General features: G+C 42.1%; 1 protein-coding gene across 3 annotated transcripts in view; it reads right to left on the reverse strand.

The window, feature by feature from the left end:
• LOC117531694 (apoptosis-stimulating of p53 protein 1-like) overlaps nt 1-26,465 on the reverse strand; it is a 196,264-nt gene that overhangs the window by 130,833 nt on the left and 38,966 nt on the right. For all 3 annotated transcript variants that reach the window (XM_034194801.1, XM_034194800.1, XM_034194799.1), the window contains exons 3-4: nt 23,784-23,891; nt 18,358-18,419 (exon numbers count right to left, since the gene is read on the reverse strand). In XM_034194801.1, the coding sequence (XP_034050692.1) occupies nt 18,358-18,419; nt 23,784-23,891 (170 nt within the window). The remainder of the gene's footprint in view (nt 1-18,357; nt 18,420-23,783; nt 23,892-26,465) is intronic.

Genomic DNA, 26,465 nt, shown 5'->3' on the forward strand with positions numbered 1-26,465 from the left:
ATGTGTTGGAGCGTTCTTTTGTTTTTCATGATTCCATAATTTTTTCCTCAGAATTGAGTGATTCCATATTTTTTTTCCCCTGCTTGGTCTAAAAAAGTAACCGTTACTGACTGCCACAATTTTTTTTTTCCTGATTTCTTATAGTGTTTCTTAAAGCCAGAAAGTTGCCATTTGAAATGACTTTAGTTTGTGTCATGTCTGTGATCTGCTTTTTTTTATACAAAATTAAACAACTGAATGAACATCCTCCGAGGCCGGTGATTCCATAATTTTTGCCAGGGGTTGTATATGATTGGAGCATCTTTTAATTTAGACCAGGGGTTGTGCAACTTGTTCCAGAAAGGGCCAAGAGGGTGCAGGTTTTCTTTGCAGCCACTGTCTCCACTAGGTGATTTCACTGATTAACTGATTCCACCTGCTCAAAGTGATATTCATCAGTGAAATCACCTGCACCCTCTTGGCCCTTTCTGGAACAAGTTGCCCACCCCTGATTTTGACCCCTGTGCAATTCTTCAATTGACCCCTACCTGGCTGCCTATTGAAAATTCAAGTGGCCAATCAGTTTGATTTATTTTTTAAAGAGTTCATGTCTATGGATTATTTGCGCTGAATTTGATGTTTGTATCACCATTTGTAGGATTTCACTCTAAATATTCTCTTATCTGCTGCACTATATATGAGATGTAAGATGCTGCTCCTCACTGATCCTCAATTGCCCTCAAAAGTAATGGAACACTTGGTATTTCACACATTTTAATTTGTTTACGATGTCTGTCCAAAAAGTATCGTACCTTTTGATTTTTTGTAAAAACCTTATGGATTTGAATCACGTGTGATTGCATCAGCTAAGCTTGAACCTTCGTGCGCATGCGTGAGTTTTTTTACGCCTGTCAGTTGCGTCATTCACCTGTGAGCAGGCTTTGAGTGAGCAGTGGTCCACCCCTCTCGTCGGATTTTTATTGCGAATAAATGTCTAAACAATTTGGAGCTTTGCTGCATCAAATTTTTCCAGAAACTGTGAGAGACCTCCAAGTGGACACCATTCAGAAAATTTAGATGGCTTTCAGCGACGATTTTATGGGGATTACACAGATTAAGGAGTGCTCCAGCCGGTTTAAAGACTGCCCACAGCGTCTGAGAGCGCGGCGCGCTTCCGGTTGCTTTTCAGTCGTGTGAGCATCCGAGAAATTGTGCATGAGCTGGACATGCCCCAACATGTCCTGTGAGGCTTCATCATGGCGTTGCTTTGCGCCATGCGGCTCCGCCGCGACGCACGGAGTTCCTCTGCTCCTCTTTCCATGACAAAAACTCCTGTAACAGTGGAATGTGCCGTTCATTTCTAAACTGGACGCTGTCTTGATCCGGTATGTATATGAGTTGGTTTTGTCCCGTGCCATGAGCGGCACGGTGGCGCAATCATCCGCTTCTCTTTCCATGAAAAAAACGCCTGTAACAGTAGAATGTGCCAAAAAAGCGCAGATGTCCACGCCTTCTGCCTTTTTTGTGAAAGTTAGACGACGTCCCGGATCAACAAAGCCTTCATGTTGGAAATGATCTGGTTGTTAGAGCGGGGTTTGAGCCTGTCGATCGGCGCTTGGAGCGCGCCGCGCTCTCAGACGCTGTGGGTGGTCTTTAAACCGGCTGGAGCACTCCTTAATCTGTGTAATCCCCATAAAATTGTCGCTGAAAGCCATCTAAATTTTCCGAATTGTGTCCAGCTGGAGGTCTCTCAGTTTCTGGAAAAATTTGATGCAGCAAAGCTCCAAATCATTCAGACATTTATTTGCAATAAAAATCCAACGAGAGGGGTGGACCACTGCTCACACAAAGCCTGCTCACAGGCGAATGACGCAACCGACAGGCGTGAAAAAATTCACGCATGCGCACGAAGGTTCAAGCTTGGCTGATGCAATCACACGTGATTCAAATCTGTATGGTTTTTGCAAAAAATAAAAAGGTCCGATACTTTTTGGACAGACCTCGTATTCCATTTCAAATACATTTTTTTCTAAAATTATCTTCCTTAACTCAAACTGAAAGCAAATCTCTACAACTTGATATAAATGAATTAAAAATCTAAAATCCAGCTTCCTGATGAAGTAGTGTAGAGGAGGATTTTCTTAAAAAGAAGACCTGAAAGTTCAGCTACAATTTGACAGAAAGTACATTTCAGATGAAAGACGAGATTTGATGTTTTGGTCAAAGAAACTTTTGTATTTCTTCATAATTGATGTAAAGAAAGTCCAAGACATATTGTTCATGTTTCCATCTCCTGACTTGTCTAAACAAAACTGGCAATAAAAGTGATTATTATTTACAGGTTTTATCAAGTTTTAGAGATTTGCTTTCAGATAATTTTAGAAATTTTATTTTTTGTATTTCTAGTATTTAAAATGGCATAAACAAATTAAAATGTGTGAAATTCCAAGTGTTCCAATACTTTTGGAGGGCACAGTATCCTAACCTTATGATGAGTGCAAAATGAGTGTGGTATTATTACTGTTTTGTTTAAGGTTTAATTTTCACTGTTGCTGCACTTTGTGTCAAATCATAGTCATATCGTATATCATATTGATAGGAAAATTCAGTAAGGTATATCTTCTATTATATATTCCAAGTCTAAGATGGAACTCTACTAGTGTTTACTAAGGTACACATAAATATCTTAAAAAGAGAGTATTTCCACTTAGGTGCCTGGTCTTGAGAACCAGGGATGGTAGGTTGAAAAGCTTTTTGATCCCATGGGAACTCTCCCTACCCACCTAAACGGCTCAAGAATATGGACAGCATGTATATAAGTGACACTTACATGACAATTTATATGACAATATTGAGATACGATAATTTGTCCATATTGTACAGCCCTACTGTCAACTAGCTGAAAACTCTGAATATTAATTTACATCTAAATAAAAAAAAAAAAAGCTTAAAGTGGCAGGAGGTTAAGAGGGCTGTAATTAGGGGGGTCAGCTGGAAAGAAAAAAGAAAAATGCTTAAAAAGGTGGAGAGTATGGGGGCAGAGCCGCCCCCCCCCCAGAAGCTGAAAGGTTTTAGTCATGCTCATGCTCCCAAGAACAATTTTACTGAAAAAGTTTGAAGCATCTAAAGGACATGGTTAGATAGCGAGGAGCTTTTCCAGGCATGTGAGAGGCAAAGAAAGAGAAATGCTTAAAAAGGCGGGGGGCTGGGGGAGCGTAGCCCCCCCAGCTGCTGAAAGGTTTTTGCCATGCTAATGCTCCTTTGAAGCATTTACTCAAAATAAAATCTGAAGGACCTAAATGAGATGGTGAGATGCTGACGAGCTTCGCTCATTCATGTCCGTGACATATGCATATTAATATTGTACATCTCAGTCAGCTTCCCTATCTTCTAGCTTCCACCCGGCCCCAAGAAAAGTGTCACTCGTAGCTTCCACCTATCACAGTTGGTTTTCACACCCAGCACCCACGCTGACCCAGCACCCACGCTGACCCAGCACCCACGCTGACCCAGCACCCACGCTGACCCAGCACCCACGCTGACCCAGCACCCACGCTGACCCAGCACCCACGCTGTGTAAATAGAGGGTAGAGTGGGTGTGTTGGACTAAAATTAGGTATTTAGGTGCAGTATTACTTGGTAACAAAACAATTGTGTCTCTACAGAAGAAGAAGAAGTAAGTCCAATATAGGACGTGAGGCCCGCTGGTGGTGGTGCTTAACTCCAGATTCCACAGTGTGAAGTGGACCCTGCCACCTGTCTGCGCACTAAAGGCTTGATTTCTGCTCACTGCAGAGTTTCCCACGATCCATCGCTGCTTCAATGTGACAAATGTAGTTTTTCTAACATTCGATCATACAAATATTCAACAAAGAAATCTGCGTTAAACATATTATTGTCCATCTTTCCCAAATTCTTTGTTGCTTCAAAGTTTCACAGTATAATCCAAAGCACATGGTGATATTTGACTTTCTCCAAGCATCACTATTATGTTTCCCAGCTGTGTGTTTGTCTTCACAGTTATGTAAATACACACACACACACACACACACACACACACACACACACACACACACACACACACACACACACACACACACACACACACACACACACACACACACACACACACACACACACACACACACACACACACACACACACAAACAGTCAGCTCATGGAAACTGTCCATAAGTTCTCAAAAGACACTAGTATGGAATTTGGACTGAATAAATGCTCAAAATGCACAATGACAAAAGGTAAAAAGACAAAAAACGAAAACATACAATTGGATGAAGGGAGCTACATTGAAGATCTGGCTGCAGACTCCACATACAAACAAATACTTGGGAATTGAACAAAGTAATACAACTGAGCACAAGAAAATGAGAACAAAAACAACACAAGAATACCTAAACCGCTTAAAAAAGATCTGCAAAACACAGTTGACACCAAAAAACAAGATCACAGCCATAAACCAGTTTGCAATACCAGTGGTGACCTATGGGCTTGGCATAGTGGACTGGCCACAATGTGAGCTTAATAAGTTGGACACAAAAACCAGGAAGATGCTCACCCCCCACAAAGTCACATACAGAAATCAGTGCATGGACAGAATATATCTCCCTCACAGAGAAGGCGGTATGGGTCTCACTGAAATCAACCAGGCCTACAGAGCATCGATAATAAGTATTGGACAGTACTTAAAGAGCTCTGAAGAAGAAATCGTAAAAAAGGTCGCACAACACCACGAGACCTTAACCGAATGGACCTCAATCACTAAACTGGCAAAAAATTTGAGTTTTCATTAAAAAAAAACAACAACTGCAATGTGGTAAAATGTATTCATAAATATGAAAGAACAGGCTCTCAATAATTATTAACTATCACATACTGTATTTTTTTCTCAAGATGTGTTTTTGCATAAGTTTGAAAAAACAACAGATCATAAGTTTAGGATAAATTACTTATCGTGAATTTAATTTTCGAAGTGCCATTAATAACAACACTCATACTGAACATACTTTCACTTGCATAGACTGATTTTGGAGATCAAGCAATAATTGCAGATGGGCTTTCTGAGGTCCCAGATAGCTTTTCTGATTTCCTTTTCTAACTTTCAGAATTTAGTAAATTAGCATATGGTCCATTGATACTTATGTGTAGACACTAGTCCAGTGAAGAGGCAACTATTTTTGGTTTCAAATCTGGGCAAATGCAGTCCCACAAAATTCTGAATGTGACAAACAAGAAACAGGTGTAAAATGCTGCTAAAAATACAAAGTTGCAGAAACAAAGATACTATTCTGACATAATTTTGCACATAAGACTGGCATAGCATGTTTCAAGTACATGTTCATGTTTCAAATGGTAAATGGACTGCATTTATATAGCGCTTTTCCATCTGTATCAGACGCTCAAAGCGCTTTACAATAATGCCTCACATTCACCCCGATGTCAGGGTGCTGACATACAAGGCGCTCACTACACACCGGGAGCAATAGGGGATTAAAGACCTTGCCCAAGGGCCCTTAGTGATTTTCCAGTCAGGCAGGGATTTGAACCCAGGATCTTCTGGTCTCAAGCCCAACACCTTAACCACTAGACCATCACCTCCCCCAAGCATGTTTCAAGTAGTAGGGGGGGACATGTCCCCCTTATCCCCCACCAAATTGCGCCCATGTTCCAAAGGAACACAAAAAGAGCAACAAAGTGAGATTTAAAGAAGAACATAACACGTGTTTGAGTGTGACCCCCCCCTCACGTCATCCAAACTAAGACTCCCCAGAACAAAATTAAAGGTGCAACCAGTGGTGGGCACAGCAAACCAAAAAAAATTAGCTTCGACAACAGATAATCAGCTAACTGAAAAGTTATCTTTTATAAAGCTAAACCGATAAACCACCCAAAAATTTATCGTAAGCTACAGATAACCGATAAATTCCAGCATTGTCTCTGGTACACTTGCAACTACTAACAAGCTGATTTTGAGTTTTAACACCACGATCGCTTCTGGTAGGGTCAAAGACGACCACAGGCCCAAACAATGAGTCAGCACTTCTGTCTTTGAGCGTCCTGCCCCCTGCTGGAAGCTCCTGTTTACTACATAAGTTTCAGCAGAGAAGCAGCTGAGAGGAGCCACAAACAACTCTCTACCCAATCACAACGCTGCAGTCAGGCGGAGGTCTTGGAAAATAAAGCAGTGCTGACTTATGGTTTGGATTTAAAAATAAAATTAATACTGATAGAATAACTCCATTAATGTCAATTCTGTCATTTGTACAAAGTTAAAATATAACATCTATCTTTTAATGTTGAATAATGCACTAATTCTGAAGTTTTGTAACAAACAGACAGACGCCAAAGGGATTATGGGTAAAATGTGCCTCCGCTAACACTCATTAGTTGACTCATTCCTTCTATGTAAAGCAACACGTTAATGTGAGGTGTGGCATGTGTTGGTGTTTACAGATAAATGTGCTTTTGTAAAACATGCCATTTTTTTATTTGTAAAAAAAAAAAAAAAAAGGAAAAAAAAAGCCAAGGTGTAATTAAATAACCATCTGATATAACCAGTGTCAAAATAAATAGAACACTGCCATGAACTATTGGTGCCCAGACGTTCAGTACTTATGCTGGGTTTACACTGCAAGTTTTGGCCCTTTTTCAGCCAATTTTTCACTCGTTAGAATTTTTTGGATTGCGCAAAGTTTCAGCTTAATCGCGCGTCATGCATAGTGTAGTATACATGGAGTAACAAGCTGCGTTTAATCTCTCACAACCACCTCCTGATCGGCAATCGTATGGTCAGATGAAAATCAAACCTGTTTGATATTCTGGTCGGCCGTTGTGAGGGTATCACACTGCTGAAGCGCTACAAGCGTCCAACCTCTCGCACTGTGCCTGTGCAAACACCGATGCGGAATTGGAGAGAGCAAACAGTGATCATCTCTTTGAGAGAGCAGCTTCTGTTTCTTTTCCCCCCTTTCTTCAACTCATGTAAAGTCTTGTATTTTTTTTTATTTTTTTTAATTTGATGTCTCCCATCGAGAGGTAATGTAAAAATAACAAATATCAGAATCAGAAGAAGTTTATTGCCATTGCCAGTGAACAGGATTCACAGACTAGGAATTTGCTTCGGTACAATGGTGCAACATTAAGAAGAGATAAAATGCTAAGATAAGATCAAATATAAGATTAAAAAAAAGAAATATGAAATATGAAAGGCTGTGTGCAACAGAAAAACAGAAACAGAAATAACAGTGCAGTGGGAGGAGTGCAATTAAAAACCAAAGTACACTGTCTAAGTGACCCGTGATAAAATGATAAAGTGACAGAGTTAAGCTTAAGGTGACTGAGTTATGAGGAGTTCATGAGTCTAATGGCAGAGGGGAAGAAACTGTTCTTATGGCCAAAACGACCCCCTATGAGCAAGCACTTGGCCACAGTGGGAAGGAAAAACTCCCTTTTAACAGGAAGAAACCTCCAGCAGAACCAGGCTCAGGGAGGAGCAGTCTTCTGCTGAGACTGGTTGGGGCTGAGGGAAAGAACCAGGAAAAAGACATGCCGAGAAGGGGGGCAGAGATCGATCACTAATGATTAAATGCAGAGTGATGCATACGGAGCAAAAAAGAAAGAAACAGTGCATCATGGGAACCCCCCACAGTCTACGTCTAAAGCAACATAACCAAGGGATGGTCCAGGGTCACCCGATCCAGCCCTAACTATAAGCCTTAGCGAAAAGGAAAGTTTTAAGCCTAATCTTAAAAGTAGAGAGGGTATCCGTCTCCCTGATCTGAATTGGGAGCTGGTTCCACAGGAGAGGAGCCTGAAAGCTGAAGGCTCTGCCTCCCATTCTACTCTTACAAACCCTAGGAACCACAAGTAAGCCCGCAGTCTGAGAGCGAAGCGCTCTAATGGGGTAATATGGTACTACGAGGTCCCTAAGATAAGATGGGACCTGATTATTCAAAACCTTATAAGTAAGAAGAAGAATTTTAAATTCTATTCTAGAATTAACAGGAAGCCAATGAAGAGAGGCCAACACGGGTGAGATATGCTCTCTCCTGCTAGTCCCCGTCAGTACTCTAGCTGCAGCATTCTGAACCAACTGAAGGCTTTTTAGGGAACTTTTAGGACAACCTGATAATAATGAATTACAATAGTCCAGCCTAGAGGAAATAAATGCATGAATTAGTTTTTCAGCATCACTCTGAGACAAGACCTTTCTGATTTTAGAGATATTGCGTAAATGCAAAAAGGCAGTCCTACATATTTGTTTAATATGCGCTTTGAATGACATATCCTGATCAAAAATAACTCCAAGATTTCTCACAGTATTACTAGAGATCAGGGAAATGCCATCCAGAGTAACGATCTGGTTAGACACCATGCTTCTAAGATTTGTGGGGCCAAGTACAATAACTTCAGTTTTATCTGAGTTTAAAAGCAGGAAATTAGAGGTCATCCATGTCTTTATGTCTGTAAGACAATCCTGCAGTTTAGCTAATTGGTGTGTATCCTCTGGCTTCATGGATAGATAAAGCTGGGTATCATCTGCGTAACAATGAAAATTTAAGCAATACCGTCTAATAATACTGCCCAAGGGAAGCATGTATAAAGTGAATAAAATTGGTCCTAGCACAGAACCTTGTGGAACTCCATAATTAACTTTAGTCTGTGAAGAAGATTCCCCATTTACATGAACAAACTGTAATCTATTAGACAAATATGATTCAAACCACCGCAGCGCAGTGCCTTTAATACCTATGACATGCTCTAATCTCTGTAATAAAATTTTATGGTCAACAGTATCAAAAGCAGCACTGAGGTCCAACAGAACAAGCACAGAGATAAGTCCACTGTCCGAAGCCATAAGAAGATCATTTGTAACCTTCACTAATGCTGTTTCTGTACTATGATGAATTCTAAAACCTGACTGAAACTCTTCAAATAGACCATTCCTCTGCAGGTGATCAGTTAGCTGTTTTACAACTACCCTCTCAAGAATCTTTGAGAGAAAAGGAAGGTTGGAGATTGGCCTATAATTAGCTAGGATAGCTGGGTCAAGTGATGGCTTTTTAAGTAATGGTTTAATTACTGCCACCTTAAAGGCCTGTGGTACATAACCAACTAACAAAGATAGATTGATCATATTTAAGATTGAAGCATTAAATAATGGTAGGACTTCCTTGAGCAGCCTGGCAGGAATGGGGTCTAATAAGCATGTTGATGGTTTGGATGAAGTAACTAATGAAAATAACTCAGACAGAACAATCGGAGAGAAAGAGTCTAACCAAATACCGGCATCACTGAAAGCAGCCAAAGATAACGATACATCTTTGGGATGGTTATGAGTAATTTTTTCTCTAATAGTCAAAATTTTGTTAGCAAAGAAAGTCATGAAGTCATCACTAGTTAAAGTTAATGGAATACTCAGCTCAATAGAGCTCTGACTCTGTCAGCCTGGCTACAGTGCTGAAAAGAAACCTGGGGTTGTTCTTATTTTCTTCAATTAGTGATGAGTAGAAAGATGTCCTAGCTTCACGGAGGGCTTTCTTATAGAGCAACAAACTCTTTTTCCAGGCTAAGTGAAGATCTTCTAAATTAGTGAGACGCCATTTCCTCTCCAACTTACGGGTTATCTGCTTTAAGCTACGAGTTTGTGAGTTATACCACGGAGTCAGACACTTCTGATTTAAAGCTCTCTTTTTCAGAGGAGCTACAGCATCCAAAGTTGTCTTCAATGAGGATGTAAAACTACTGACGAGATACTCTAGCTCCCTTACAGAGTTTAGGTAGCTACTCTGCTCTGTGTTGGTATATGACATTAGAGAACATAAAGAAGGAATCATATCCTTAAACCTAGTTACAGCGCTTTCTGAAAGACTTCTAGTGTAATGAAACTTATTCCCCACTGCAGGGTAGTCCATCAGGGTAAATGTAAATGTTATTAAAAAATGATCAGACAGAAGGGAGTTTTCAGGGAATACTGTTAAGTCTTCTATTTCCATACCATAAGTCAGAACAAGATCTAAAATATGATTAAAGTGGTGGGTGGACTCATTTACTTTTTGAGCAAAGCCGATAGAGTCCAATAATAGATTAAATGCAGTGTTGAGGCTGTCATTCTCAGCATCTGTGTGGATGTTAAAATCGCCCACTATAATTATCTTATCTGAGCTAAGCACTAAGTCAGACAAAAGGTCTGAAAATTCACAGAGAAACTCACAGTAACGACCAGGTGGACGATAGATAATAACAAATAAAACTGGTTTTTGGGACTTCCAATTTGGATGGACAAGACTAAGAGACAAGCTTTCAAATGAATTAAAGCTCTGTCTAGGTTTTTGATTAATTAATAAGCTGGAATGGAAGATTGCTGCTAATCCTCCGCCCCGGCCCGTGCTACGAGCATTCTGACAGTTAGTGTGACTCGGGGGTGTTGACTCATTTAAACTAACATATTCATCCTGCTGTAACCAAGTTTCTGTTAGGCAGAATAAATCAATACGTTGATCAATTATTATATCATTTACCAACAGGGACTTAGAAGAAAGAGACCTAATGTTTAATAGACCACATTTAACTGTTTTAGTCTGTGGTGCAATTGAAGGTGCTATATTATTTTTTCTTTTTGAATTTTTATGCTTAAATAGATTTTTGCTAGTTATTGGTGGTCTGGGAGCAGGCACCGTCTCTACGGGGATGGGGTAATAAGGGGATGGCAGGGGGAGAGAAGCTGCAGAGAGGTGTATAAGACCACAGCTCTGCCTCCTGGTCCCAACGCTAGACAGTCACAGTTTGGAGGATCCAAAAAAATTGGCCAGATTTCTAGAAATGAGAGCTGCTCCCTCTAAAGTGGGATGGATGCCGTCTCTCCTAACAAGACCAGGTTTTCCCCAGAAGCTTTGCCAATTATCAATGAAGCCCACCTCATTTTTTGGACACCACTCAGACAGCCAGCAATTCAAGGAGAACATGCGGCTAAACATGTCACTCCCAGTCTGATTGGGGAGGGGCCCAGAGAAAACAACAGAGTCCGACATTGTTTTTGCAAAGTTACACACCAATTTAATGTTAATTTTAGTGACCTCCGATTGGCGTAACCGAGTGTCATTACTGCCGACGTGAATTACAATCTTACCAAATTTACGCTTAGCCTTAGCCAGCAATTTCAAATGTCCTTCGATGTCGCCTGCTCTGGCCCCCGGAAGACAACTGACAATGGTTGCTGGTGTCGCTAACTTCACATTTCTCAAAACAGAGTCGCCAATAACCAGAGTTTGATCCTCGGCGGGTGTGTCGTCGAGTGGGGAAAAACGGTTAGAGATGTGAACGGGTTGACGGTGTACACGGGGCTTCTGTTTAGGGCTACGCTTCCTCCTCACAGTCACCCAGTCAGCCTGCTTTCCCGACTGCACGGGATCTGCCAGGGGGGAACTAACGGCGGCTAAGCTACCTTGGTCCGCACCGACTACAGGGGCCTGGCTAGCTGTAGAATTTTCCACGGTGCAGAGCCGAGCCTCCACTTCGCCCAGCCTGGCCTCCAAAGCTACGAATAAGCTGCACTTATTACAAGTACCGTTACTGCTAAAGGAGGCCGAGGAATAACTAAACATTTCACACCCAGAGCAGAAAAGTGCGGGAGAGACAGGAGAAGGCGCCATGCTAAATCGGCTAAGAGCTAGTAGCTATGCTAAGCTAGCGGATTCCCAAAAACACACAAAGTAAATAATGTGCAAATAATCCAAAGGTGATTCAGCAGAAGGAGTGCCCCAATCAAGGCACCAAACAGGCCATGAAGCAGCACAGGCAACGCACGACAACGGTGCTAAAATAAAAATAAAAAAATAAAAAAAAATAAATAATAAAAACGAAAGCGTTAGCAAGCTAGTTAGCCTGCCAACGCTAATAAAAGTTAGCTGATAAAAGTAATAATAAAACATTTACCCCAAGCGAGTGAACTGTCGGCGAGTGAATGCCCTCGGACCCCAGAGGGTTAACAGGTAGGTACTCAACTGAGTTTAGATTTCATAAATGTTTGTAACTATTCAGCTTTTTTACCACATCTGCAAAAATACATTAGCAGTCTAAAAATTATCACACTAAAATTTATTGGAAGATAGTCGGATAATGGTTTTCAGTTATCTGAAAAGCTAATCCGATAATGAAAACATCTTCGATAATTAGCGGTTAGCGGAACTGTGCCCACCACTGGGTGTACACATCAGGCTGCATTTTTCCTCCACTTCTAAGCATTTCTCACTCAGTTCTCAGCAGCTGTCAGCAGTTATGCGATTATACAAGATTTTAAAGATGCAGTTTGTTTAATATTGAACTTCTTTTACCTTTCACAGTTAATCTGACCTTTTCAGACACACACACCCTTCCCTTTAAACTAAATCATCCTTTCAAATTGTCTGAAAGGAAGCAAACTGAAAGCTTAAATGCTGCCACAAAGACGTCATGGTACCAGAACCACAAGACAATAAGACAGCAGAGGAATCCAAACCCAGCTCATTGGTCGTCCAATTCCTCAGTCCACTGACCTACCTGCTCTTAAAACATAAACCAGTACGTTAAAAATTAAATAAAACTAAAGTTTATTTCTCCGATTTCATCATCTTCTATGTGGAAATGGAGCCTTGATCACTGACAACCACACCCACTCGTAATTCTCCATCTACAGAAAGTATTCACAATGCTTCACTCATTCCACATATGACGATTCCTGAACGAAGGGGAAAAAAAGTCACAAATCCTTGAGAAAAGGAGGACAAATGAGCTTTAACTTTTCCCATCACCGAATAGCCTGTGAATCAAGAGCGCAAAAGGAACGAAAGAGGAACAAAACGAAACCGAAGCTCATGCTGATCTCCGCGCACTAAATGAAATGCGCCTGGAGCCACTGCTGATGCAGTGTGTGTCTGCATCTCTGCGTTCCAGGACTCGGCGCTGGGACAGACACCTGAGTCCTGGAGAAGCTGCAAACAGAAGCTGTGGAGATCTGTGCGCACGTCGATGGATCCACCTGCTCTGGTTGCTCATCCAGAACAGAAGAGGGATCATCTCCATCATCAGAATCCTCACTGTCTGGTTCAGACTGATGATGCATTGTGCACTCCGTGTTGCTCCAATTTAAAAAAAAAAACTGAAGCGCTTTGCTTGCAACTGTCTATGTTTGCTTTTAATGTATGTGTTCTGTTGTGTGTAGCCCTTGCTGCACTCCTGCCTTTGTGGTTTTTTTTTTTTTTTGCATTGTCGAAATGCACTCTGTTCTCAAAACGATAAAGCAAATGGCACTCAGGTTTAAAGATGTACAGCGGGACACACTGCTTCCTTGTCAGGGTTGGGAACATCAGATCGCAAAGTTCAGAGTCCTTCTGTGTGCCCCCCCCCCCAAAAAAAGTATTGTCACAAACAAACTTAAAACTTCCTGTCTTGTTTCAGCAGAGAGAGAGAGAGAGAGAGAGAGAGAGAGAGAGAGAGCGCTGTTTATGATCATCCATCAAAGCCGTTCGCATGGGAATGTCTACTGCTGCTGGAAACTTTTCAGACTGATGCGGAAAGTCATGTTTCTGTAAACTGATGCCTGGTTTGCACAAACCGAGGCGCAGTTCATGCTGAACTGTTTCACACCGGGCCTGCTTCAAGTTGCATTAGCTGCGTATCTAATAAAACAGGAATGTCTGTGTCAGTTGTGCGCAGCGGGGGGGCAGAAGCTTGAGGAGGTGAGAGTGCAGAGAAGCTGCAGCCAGACTGTAATGAGCAGGTGTGTGCTCTGATTTCTGTTACAGTTTATCATTCTTCCTGTGACCGCGGAGCTGCAGCTGCGAACCGTCCATGAGTGGACGTGGAGATGTCCTCCGTGAGGGGTTATACTGGATGCGGACATGTCCTGTCACTGGCAATCTGTCTGTGAGCAGAACGGACTTTATTTAACACAATTGTGAGAGAATGAGCTGCAATGAGCGTTTTTTTTCTTTTAATTGTGCACATGTGCTCTTTGAGTGGTATTGTTTTACTGCATTGTGTACATAGTATAGATCACCGCAGACGACAAAAAAATTATTACATGAGGAGGTGATCCTTGATCGCCGCATATCAAAACGTGATCAGCGATGAAAGCCCCCCCGCGAACAAATATGCAGTAATCAAGGATCACTTCCTCAAAACTTTTGAACTGTGAGACTGAAAGGGCCAGCAGGCTCTTCTGTCTGCACGGGCTGGAGGACAGCAAGTCCATCAGAGTTCACGGACAGAATGCTGCAGCTCCGGCCGGACTTTTTGTGCAGCAACTCTCTCCTCATGTGCGCGCAGCGCTGGAACACCACCATGATAATGGACTGCCGTGCGCTGTCGGGGAAGGCCGACAAATTCTTCCTGGCCGGCCAGCACCATGGCATGACTGCGGCAGCACTCGCCACATCACACGCAGCGGAAGAAGCCCCACACCACACACCAGCTCTGCCGCGGAGCTGGTGCACACAGCAGCGCTACATACAGTACAGCAGCGCTCACAAACCGGCTCCTGTACTGTATGAAAACATTCAGCTGGTTGAATGAAGTCAAACACTAACTTAAATACAGCAAATGAAATACGGACAATTTGAGGTTTTGTGCAAGAAAATTGTCATCCAACGCAAGATGGCTAATCGTGTTTTATGTGAAAGGGAGATTAGATGGCTCATGTTGGTCAACTAAATGACTAACTTTAGGAAAGTGGGCCCAGGTGTTAAGTGTATTAAGTCATATTTTGGGGGATTGCGTTTTGGTATGGGTATGTTATGAACCATTTATTTTCTCAGTAATCAAGCATTAATGGGACATAATGGTTCAAGCTACTGTTGGGCAGTGTGTCTCATGAAAATTCAGTAAGGTATATCTTATATATTATATTCCAATTCTAAGATGGAACTATGCCAGTATACAAAGGTATATCTAAATATCTAAAAAGGAAGAGTAAAATAGGAGAGCAGAAAAGAGTAGAGTAGAGCCACTTAGGAGCCTGGTCTTGAGAACCAGGGATGGTAGGTTAAAAATCTTTTTTATCCCATGGGAACTCTCCCTACCCACCCAAGCAGCTCAAGAAAAAGGTATACAGTGGTCCCTCGCTATAACGCGGTACACCTTTCGCGGCCTCGCAGTTTCGTGGATTTTTTTTGTGCAATTATGCATACTTTTTTTTTTTTTTTAACAGCACATTGTGTTCTGCGTCCTTATCAGGCAGGCCGGTCGCGGCACCAGTCGGCATCACCGCGACTGCTCTCACTGCCTCCAATGCGCTTTCTGCAGGCTTGGTAAACGCAGCAGCGGGCCACTCACACCGCCCACCTGTCTGCTGTGCGGAGCTGCGCCAAATCTGGCAACTGGTCCAGAGACTACGCTCGCTGTTTTGATGCAGATGTTTACCGCAGCTGCAGAGCTCCGTGGCCACAGCGAGAGGACTTGGATTCTTTGCGGGTCTCGCATCCATACCTCCGGAGGCAGTGAGCGAAGGGAGAGTTCTGCGTGTGTCTGTTTATAATATTCTCGCCCAGAAGAAAAAAAGAGAGTGTTTACACAGGGGAGAAAAGTGAGAAAATGTTAATGCCTGTTTGAGAAAAGTGTATAAAGTGTGTAGTGAGGAGTTTTACAGCCTTAAAACATCTATAATAATTGCAAAAAATAGTGCTGACTACGTCGCGGATTTCGCAGGTTATTTTTAGAACGTAACTCCCGCGAAAAAACGAGGGACCACTGTATATAATAAGTAATAAGACATAAGAAGGATAAGACATCACAGGAGAAGATTGTAGTAAAGGTAATTAGTATGTAGACTAGTAGTGAAATCAAATATAGTTAGTAGGCTAAGCTGTAGAAGCAGAAGCTTTGAGTGTACTGGTATCTATCTAAAGTAACTGTTAGCATACTATAGGAAAATAAAAAGTATAATTATTATTATTATGGAAACCTAAGAACGTAGGTACTATATGTTGATGTCTTTAGAGGAACACATAAAGTGATGAATCATTAAAAATCAACACCATGTAAAATAGAATTGTAAATGGTAAAAATAAGCTAGTTATGGTAGAAAAGCTAAATTAGCCATGAATAAGCCACAAAAACGTAATTAGTGTATAAAGTATAATAGCGTAGTTAAACCTACAGTAACAGTATTAACAAATACATATAAAATAAATGTGGACAAAAGTATGAATTAATGTGGGTTATCAAACAGAAAAGAACCAACTATTTTGTAAGGTACGATGAATGTTGCTAAGGCTGGCTAGATAAGCTAACATTAGCTGTTAGGTATAACTAATTGCACCCCACTCCTCCCATATTAAATATAATAATATCAAAAAGGGGGGAACAAGAAAAAAGTAAAGCGTGTAGAAATGTATATATGGAGACATAAGTACATATATTTGCAGAAAAGAGAAAAACGGCGGCCATGTCCATGTTCTCGGTCTATTTGATAACTTCATATCTCCTCTGGGACGTCATGGCGTGTACTGTTCTTTTGCTTACCACAGAACACAGACAAAACACAGTTTTACTTTCACACATACCGGTTCAGATGCACAACACGAGCAGTCACTGCATATAAATGTCAAATGTAACATTTTTTCAATCAATCACACAACTTTACTGATCCACATACAGGGCAATGGCCCGCCCATCTGGAAAAGGGAGGGCGGAAGCGGCAGGAACAGCGCCGTGTGAGCAGCTTGCAAGCTGTTGTAGCGACTCTGTGTGCAGTGAAGGCATTATCTTTGAATACAACATCTAAATTCAAGTCCGTCTCCTGTCAGTCTTCTGAGTTCGCACCCCACATTAAACTACTGGCAAAATCGGGGAGAGCCCCTCTACACTACCCATAGCTGATAAAAGTGTTACCGGCATCAGCAAACAATATTTAATAAAATACTGAACAGAAAAAAAGTGCTATTAGAAGTTACCGGAGACACTCCCTACGAAGGTCAGTGTGTGCACCTAAATGTAAATAAACTTTTTAAAACGACTGACTATACAGTTAGCCGCTTACCTCGCTGACCTCAACCCCGGCAATCGCCACTGTCCATGGAAAGGGCTGGGACTTACAGAACAAGCCCCTTACTGGGGTAAACTTAAAGCAACAATATATTTGCAAATCTTAATTGGACACTTTACAAAAGATGTGTGTTTATAAATGAAAGTGAGCAGGAGTCAGAGATTTGAATAGTGGTCAGGATGGTGTGAACATTGGCACGTACACAGACATACTGCACAGCTCCCAGAAACTACCTGGTCTATCATAAGCGTGTTTTGTGTGCACATATAACATGTCCCACTTTCATTTGCACACTTAAAAAAAAAACAAAAAAAAAAACATTAAACACACATCACATGCACACAGATAGATGCAGTTTGAATCATGAAAGAACATCTTATGATCCTGATGAAATAAAGCAAGAAAAATGTATCTACATTCCAAAATAACATTCACATTTGTTTCTTGGTTGGTGAGAGAAAGTAGAAAACTACACAGCGAGAAGAAAACGAAAATTAAAGTCACTCCCAGAAATAAGAAAACTACACAGCAAGAAGAAAACGAAAATTAAAGTCACTCCAGAACTCACCAACGTCCTCCTGCCTCGCCTTTGTTTCTAACTTGAAGAAATAGTGTTGAACTAAACAGAGAGACCTCAAGATGAATGTGAAGGAGTGACGGAGGTGAGAGGGAGAGGAAGAGGAAGAGGAGGAGGAGGAGGAGGAGCTGTTTGGCTCCCTAACAATCCTCTTAGCCTGGTTATGTCATGGGACCAAGCTAATCCTACCTTCACTGACTGACCAACACACACGTCCACCAGACAAGTGGCTGACTAACCAAGAGACACACCAACACGGATACACACAAACACACAGGTGGGGTGACCGCGCTCTAAAGCCAGCATCAACACACAGCTTCAACAACACCGACGAAAACAGCCATCAGTGAGCAATAAAAAGCTGCTGGGGTGATGTCAGCTGCTTCTTTTACTGTGTGACTCCTTAGTTTGTAGCAGCATAAACCACGATAAGTACAGGTGTGGGTCATTAGGTTTCTGACGGTTTTACCGCTCCGTGCATGAACACAGAATGTGTGACACATCTGTTACATGGTCTTTCATGTTTGCTGTCTTTGTGAGGAACAGTTTTGCATGATGTCCTCTCATGAGAGGGGATCATGCCTTGTGAGAACATTGTGGTTTGCCCTCACTTCTTCTAAAGACTGTTTAAGACTTGATACATATTTTAAATCAAGCGTTAGCATTAGTTTTGGGTCACAGTTTGAGCGCCGACATGCCATCCGTCAGACTGTGTCGATCTGGGAGGCTCATGTGTCTGTGTGAGTCTTGTGTGTGTTCCTACCGTGTCTTTCATACTGTCATTCAATTCTCGGCTCCATTTCTGCTCCAAAAGCTGCTGACTGCCTGCAAATTAATTAACAATGAAACTGAATCAAAACCGAGATCTCAAAATATAACATCAAGCTTGATAAAATGATATAAACCAAACTCTTGTTCCTCATAATTTGATACTTTGCACTGTTAAAATTCTTAGAAATTTATTCTGGTATTGGTTAAAGGTTACCAGAATCAATCACAATGATACAAACCTACATCTACTGCACATATTACTTTTTCAACAGAGAAGCTGTTACAAGGTACAGGCCACTAAGCTTTTTTTAAAAAAGATTTAAGGCATGAAAAGACATTTCTTTGGCAGCACTATAATCTTATTCATTAGCTTTTAAATAGGGAATTCATAATATGACATTGTCAATATGATCAAAATTTGATTTGGTCAGAAAAAAAATTAATAAAAAGTTCCCTGAAGGGTAAATTTTCAAATGAACAGACGGACTTGAACTACTTGTGACAGCGGTTGAAGAGACCAGTACAGTCTATTATAGTGACATCATACATCATGTGGGGGCTTCCCAGACTTGCAGAGGGATGCTGCAAGTCTGGTCTCTCTCTGGCTGCTAATCCAACATGGCAGAAAACGCTTGGAAACCGGGATGTTTCTGGATAAATCTAGCATGTTTCTCATATATTATGGAAACATTAGTGAAAAATAAACACGTATAAATCTAAAAATGCTGTTTTTGTAACCTGATAACAACCCTGAGGTAACCTACAGACATCTCACAGATATCAGCGTGCACGCTACGTGCACATGTATCACCGGTGGTCAAAGGTAACAAAACCTCATGCAAACGCACACACACGCCCTCCTATACAAAACTTTGGCAGTTTAGTGAAATTTGGGTGGCCCTACAGCTGTAATTTTTACTGATAATCAAACATGGATCCAGAATGTTGAATATCAGTTTCTGCAACAATCAGATCACACACACACACACGTGTACTGTATTTTCTGGAGTATATATCTGTGTATATGTCTGTTTAAAAAAAAAAAAAAAAAAAAAAAAAAAAAGCATTGTGAGAAGGAAAAATCCCAGACAGCAGTCGCACCTTTTTTATGCATTGTTAGTGCTTTAATTTGGGGGTTTTGTGCATTGTTCTTTTTATTATTGTTATTTATTCTTTAATTATTGGAATTGAACTTGCTTAGTGCTTTGAGTGCTGGAAAGACAGGATTAGGAAAGAGCACAGAGCGACAGCTCAGGTTGGGACGGTTTGGAGACAAAGTCAGAGAGGTTAGACTGAGATCGTTTAAACATGTGCAGAGGAGGGACTTAGGGTATATAGGGAGAAGGATGCTGAGGATGGAGCCACCAGGCAGGAGGAGAAGACGGAGAACAAAGAGGAGGTTTATGGATGTGCTGAGGGAGGACATGCAGGTGGTTGGTGAGACAGAGGAAGATACAGAGGACAGGGTGAGACAGAAATGATGGATCTGCTGTGGCGCCCCCTAATGGGAGCAGCCACCAGAAGAACTAGACAAAGAAGAAGAAAAAAATAAGTGTGATTTTTCTGTATATAAGTCGCACCAGAGTATAAGTCGCAGGACCTCCCGGACTAGTAAAAAAATAAACATGACTTATATCCTAGAAAATATGGTATGTGCTGGACCTGCTGTGATGTAACCAGGTTTTCAGAAGCCCCATGTTTGTGCTCAAGTTATACTGGGAGCGTGCAACAGTCGCATTTACAAGTCCAGTGTGTTACGCCATCAAACTGGACACTAGATCATATATGTGGGCAACTGTCGACATCTTCTGGGATACATGCCCGTGACAATAAAAAAGGGTATTAAGACATAGAACACCAGCGTAATGGAGATGTAAATGCAGATTAATGGATTATCGTTAGCTGTGGAAGGTCTGGATTCACTTATGACCAATTAAAGTCACAGTAAATTCTCAGTAACAAATTGCTCTGCAGGACCAATAACATGGTGACGGAAAGCAACTGTGTCGATTCTTCACTCAAGTGAAAGTGCTGCCTGGCACAATATTCCACAGACGGTGTTCAGTGAATCTGACAGGAGGTAATTCATTAAAGTAAAGAGTTGTGCTGCTTCTTGGAGAGCAAGCCTGCAGACATTGAAGTGAAAGGTGCCAGCAAACTGCTGGGGAACTTCGGCTACAGCGGGAGACCATCAAGAAGCCCATCACAAGTTTTGCTTGTCTTAGTTTGATGTGGGGGAGGGACCAGTGGATCAGTAACCTGCAATAACTGCACCTGACCTTACATGAACGAGACAAAAATGAACAAGAGCAATCCAAGATTTCTGACATCCACCAATCTGGATCCAACGTCGTGGACCGAGCGATCACCCCCTAAAAAACAAAAGAATCGGTCCACCCTGTCTTCACTGCACATGCATCATTTTGACAATTCAGTCGCGAAATGAGGCAATTATCGCTTCATTTCTATGGATCAACTCCAAAATTTAATGTAGTCTTCACTGGGCTAATCTACAGTTGTATGCAAAAGTTTGGGCACCCCTAATAATTTTCATGATTTCCTTTATAAATCATTGGTTGTCTGGATCAGAAATTTCAGTTAAATATATCATATAGCAGACAAACACCGTGATATTTGAGAAGTGAAACGAAGTTTATAGGATTTACAGAAAGTGTGCAATAATTATTTAAACAAAATTGGGCAGGTGCATAAATTTGGGCACCCTTGTCATTTTACTGATTTGAATACATTTAGCACTAATTATTGGAACACAAAATGGATTTGGTAAGCTCACTGACCCTTAACCTCCTTACACAGGTGAATCCAATCATCCATCCATTTTCTTCCGCTTTATCCGGTGAATCCAATCATGAGAAATGGTATTTAAGGTGGCCATTTGCAAATGTTTCCCCTCTTTGCATCTCTTCTAATGAGTGGCAACATGGGAGCCTCTAAACAACTCTCAAATGACCAGAAAACAAAAATTGTTCAACATCATGGTTTAGGGGAAGGACACAAAAAGCTATCTCAGAGATTTCAGCTGTCAGTTTCCACTGTGAGGAACATAGTGAGGAAATGGAAGACCACAGGCACAGTACTAGTTAAGGCCTGAAGTGGCAGGCCAAGAAAAATCTCAGATAAGCTGAAGTGAAGGATGGTGAGAACAGTGATAGTCAACCCACAGACCTGCTCCAAAGACCTACAACATGATCTTTCTGCAGATAGTGTCTCTGTGCATCATTCAACTATACAGCGCACTTTGCACAAAGAGATGCTGTATGATGCTGTAATGCAGAGGAAGCCTTTTGTGCGTACACGCCACAAACAGAGTCACTTGAGGTATGCTAAAGCACATTTGGACAAGCAAGCTTCATTTTGGAATAAGGTGCTGTGGACTGATGAAACTAAAATTTAGTTATTTGGACAAAAGAACACAGCATTCCAAAAAAAAAAAAAAAAAACACTTGCTGCCTACAGTAAAATTTATAGGTGGTTCCATCATGCTGTGGGGCTGTGTGGCCAGTGCAGGTACTGGGAATCTTGTTAAAGTTGAGGGTTACATGGATTCCAGTCAATATCAGCAGATTCTTGAGAACAATGTTCATGAATCAGTGACAAAGTTGAAGTTGCGCCGGGGCTGGATCTTTCAGCAAGACAACGACCCTAAACACTGCTCAAAATCTACTAAGGCATTCATGCAGAGGAACAAGTACAACGTTCTGGAATGGCCATCTCAGTCCCCAGACATGAATATTATTGAAAATCTGTGGTGTGATTTTAGGCTGTCCATGCTCGGAAACCAACAAACCTGAGATGTTTTGTAAAGAAAAATGGTACAAAATACCTTCAACCAGAATCCAGACTCTCACTGGAAGCTATAGGAAGCGTTGAGAGGCTGTTATTTCTGCAAAAGGAGGATCTACCTAATATTGATGTATTTTTTCTGTTGGGGTGCCCAAATTTATGCACCTGCCTAATTTTGTTTAAAGAATTATTAAGCACTTTCTGTAAATCCTATAAACTTCATTTCACTTCTCAAATATCAGTGTGTTTGTCTGCTATATGATATATTTAACTGAAATTGCTGATCCAAACAACCGATGATTTATAAAGGAAAATCATGAAGATCATCAGGGGGGCCCAAACTTTTACACACAACTGTATCTGTGGTGAAAATTTTGTCACAATGTGTGCAGTAGTTTTGAAGTAATCCTGCTAACAGATGGACAAATAAATAAACACTGATGATTTTACTATGTCCTTGGCCGAGGTAATAAGCTCACACCCACAACTTTGTAAATTATTTACTAAATGACAAGATGAGTATTCCACAGAGCGCCGTCGCTTCCCGTTTTATCCCGAAAAGCAAATCAGGGCATGTCTTGAAGCATCATAGTAACTGCTTGAGTCATCTTTGTCAATCGTGAACAAACTTGCTATACGCAGTAGTTACGGTCATCTTTGGCACCAGATTTGAAATTGGGATCCAATTTTCTTTCAACTGTTCAAAAATTTTCTCCCAATTCTCAAAATCGTTTATAGTACGTGATAACTGCAGGTATTCATAGTCTTAACAGCTTCTTTCATGTCCGATCTTCATTAAATGGCCTACGGCCTATGTCAGGCCCTGCTCCATCAAGGTAAAAATTTGAAGCTGAAGCAGTGTTTGTTGCGGTTTTTGTTCAAAGGTGAACAGCTCGATCATGTCTGCCCGAGGGCGCAGCTCCTTTCTTTTCCATTTTAGGGGCAGGTTGCCAGGTCTGCACTTTAGAAACCAGCCAGTTAGGAGGCAAGCCAGATTAAGTCATTTCATCCTGTTCTTGCACTGTTTTGGATTGTGGGCAATCGCAGTAGAACAGTCCCCTTGGAATAGTGACACGGGGTTAGTCGGTCTTCTTAAAGCAACGAGTGAGGCATCTGGAACAGATTGGCACGAACATAAACAAAGCTGCAGGAAGTCACCATGTCACCACACAGACGCTGCCCATTTGAGAAGGTGACCAATTCAAATCTGATTTGAAAATTTCAGACAAGATTTTAAGCAGTGGTCCTATTTTCCTCCACTGTTATGACCCTCCCTTACAGGTTTACTCTGGACCCATGTTACATAACTAATCATCTTGGCTGAATAGCTAATTACTGACCCAGCCGCTGACCTTATGTCTACACCTCACACTCACTACTCACCCTGAATTTAAATGTTTTTTTTTTTTTTGTGGGAGCTTCAATATTAATAATTGCAAATGTTGAAAAAGATAAAATATTTTAGAAATGCTATAAATAACACTGTACTTTTTTAATTAACTTATACTGAAACGTTTCAAACATCTGGTGGAAAACAAAAACAACAGAAGAAATCAGTCACAGTATAGAAATGAATGCACACAGGAATCGTTTATTTACATATTTCTGTTATACCTCGTGTCCAGGAGGGGCAGTGTCTGAGGTAGAAGCTGACCTCTGGCCTTCTGGCTCCCCACTGCTGGAGGAGATCCAACAACAACACCTCCTGAGGGAGAACCCGCTCTGACAGAAGACACCGTGAAGAAATATTAGCGAAGATCAAACAATATAAATAAAAATTGTCACCTTGAGAGTGACGGGTATCTTGCCAAAAGATGAGAGAACAAGAGAGGTGACCATGAGGAACGACCACCATGAAGATGGACTGACAGGCAAGGCCAATCACTATATTCATGCCAAATCTGGAGGCAAAAAAAAAAAAAAAAAAGCACAAATTGCAACCAGCAAAACTTTATGATTTTAGTGTTTGACCATTCTGTGACCTTGACCTTGCACCTTTTGTGTGCTGAAAGGCATCTCCACAGTACTGCTATATGTGAACTTTCACAGTCTGCAATGATGATTTGCACTCTTTTTCATACCCTTAAAAATCTAAATTTTATAATAATAAATAAATAAATAAATAGTTTGACCGATGATCGAACCTCAGATTCAGGAGGAGCAGTGTGGTTTTCGTCCTGGTCGCGGCACACTGGACCAGCTCTACACGCTCCATCGGGTGCTCGTGGATTCATGGGAGTTCGCCCAACCAGTCCACATGTGTTTTGTGGAGCTGGAGAAGGTGTTCAACCGTGTCCCTCGGGGCACCCTGTGGGGAGTGCTCCGGGAGTACGGGGTCCGGGGTCCTTTGCTAAGGGCTATCCGGTCCCTGTACGACCGCAGCAGGAGCTTGGTTCGCATTGCCAGTAGTAAGTCAAACCTGTTTCCAGTGCACGTTGGCCTCCGCCAGGGCTGCCCTTTGTCACCGGTTCTGTTCATTATTTTTATGGACAGAATTTCTAGGCACAGCCAGGGTGTAGAGGGGGTCTGGTTTGGGAACCACAGAATCTCGTCTCTGCCGTTTGCGGACAATGTGGTTCTGTTGGCTTTGTCAAATCAGGACCTTCAGCGTGCACTGGGGCGGCTTGCAGCCGAGTGTGAAGTGTCCGGGATGAAAATCAGCACCTCCAAATCCGAGGCCATGGTTCTCAACCGGAAAAAGGTGCTTTGCCCTTTTCAGGTCGGCGGAGTGTCCTTGCCTCAAGTGGAGGAGTTTAAGTATCTCGGGGTATTGTTCACGAGTGAGGGACAGATGGAGCGTGAGATCGATAGACAGGTCGGTGCAGCATCTGCAGTGATGCGGTCGCTGTATCGGACCATCGTGGTGAAGAGAGAGCTGAGTAGGGGGGCAAAGCTCTCGATTTACCGATCGATCTATGTTCCGATCCTCACCTATGGTCATGAGATTTGGCTCATGACCGAAAGAATGAGATCGCGAGTACACGAGGCCGAGATGAGTTTCCTCCGCAGGGTGGCTGGGCGCTCTCTTAGAGATAGGGTGAGGAGCTCGGTCACTCGGGAGGAGCTCGGAGTCGAGCCGCTGCTCCTCCACGTCGAAAGGAATCAGTTGAGGTGGCTCAGGCATCTTTTTCGGATGCACCCTGGACGCCTCGCTGGAGAGGTGTTCCGGGCACGTCTCATTGGGAGGAGTCCCAGGACACGCTGGAGGGACTACATCTCTCAGCTAGCTTTGGAACGCCTTGGGGTTCCCCCGGAGGAGGTGTGTGTGGATTGGGAGGTGTGGGCGGCTTTGCTTGAGCTGCTGCCCCCGTGACCCGACTCCGGATAAAGCAGAAGAAAATGGATGGATGGATGGATGGATAATAATCTTTAATTAACCAGATAAAATCCCATTGAGATCAAGACCTGTGTTGCAAGGGTGACATGGACAACAAAGGCAGCAGCACATGTCATACTGGACAGGTTAACATCATCAAGAGAACGCTCATAATAACAAATAAAATATAATCATCTTGGTCACTGTGAGTTGTAATGATGTGTGGACAAAAAAAACATTAGAAAGAAAAGACACAGGCAGCGTGAAAAAGAATTCCATTCGTGATCTCTTAGAACGGAAGGTATTCAGAGAACTTAACCTGGACAGTTTCAGTTCAGAATGGAGGCATTCTAATCAGTGGGAGCAGAAAAACTGAATACTTTCTTTCCCGTTTCAGTGTGGACACGAGGTACACACAGGGCTTAATTTGAGGGGGAGCAAGCCGGAGCGCGCTCCGGAACCTCTGACGTTGGCTCCGCTAGCTATTTATACTGGATCTGTGATCCGCCACCTCTCTTGACTAACAAAATAGAAAAAAAAAAAATCACAGCGATTGCTCTCACTGCCAATCACACCTCCGCCCTCCTGTCTGCTGTGCGGAATTGCGGCAAGTCTGGCAACAGGTCCAGAGGCTACGCTCGCTGTTTTGATCCTGATGTTGACCGTACCGACAGAGCTCCGTGACCACCGAGAGAGGACTTGGATTCTTTGCGGGTCCCGCATCCATACCCCCGGAGGCAGTGAGTGAAGGGAGAGCACGCGCATTGTGTTCTGCGTGTGTCTGTTCATAATCTTCTCGCACAGAAGAAAAAAGAGAGTGTTTACACAAGAGAGAAAAGTGAGAAAATGTTAATGCCTGTTTGAGAAAAGTGTGTAGTGAGGCGTTTTAGGGACGCGCCTCCTTCGCCCGGTGTGTCGCTCTGCTTGGGTGGACTTTCGCTGCGAAAATTCGCCCCAGTGCGTCATCAAATAGGAGGAGC

Source organism: Thalassophryne amazonica, chromosome 19 (assembly GCF_902500255.1).
Source record: "Thalassophryne amazonica chromosome 19, fThaAma1.1, whole genome shotgun sequence".
Classification (NCBI taxonomy): domain Eukaryota; kingdom Metazoa; phylum Chordata; class Actinopteri; order Batrachoidiformes; family Batrachoididae; genus Thalassophryne; species Thalassophryne amazonica.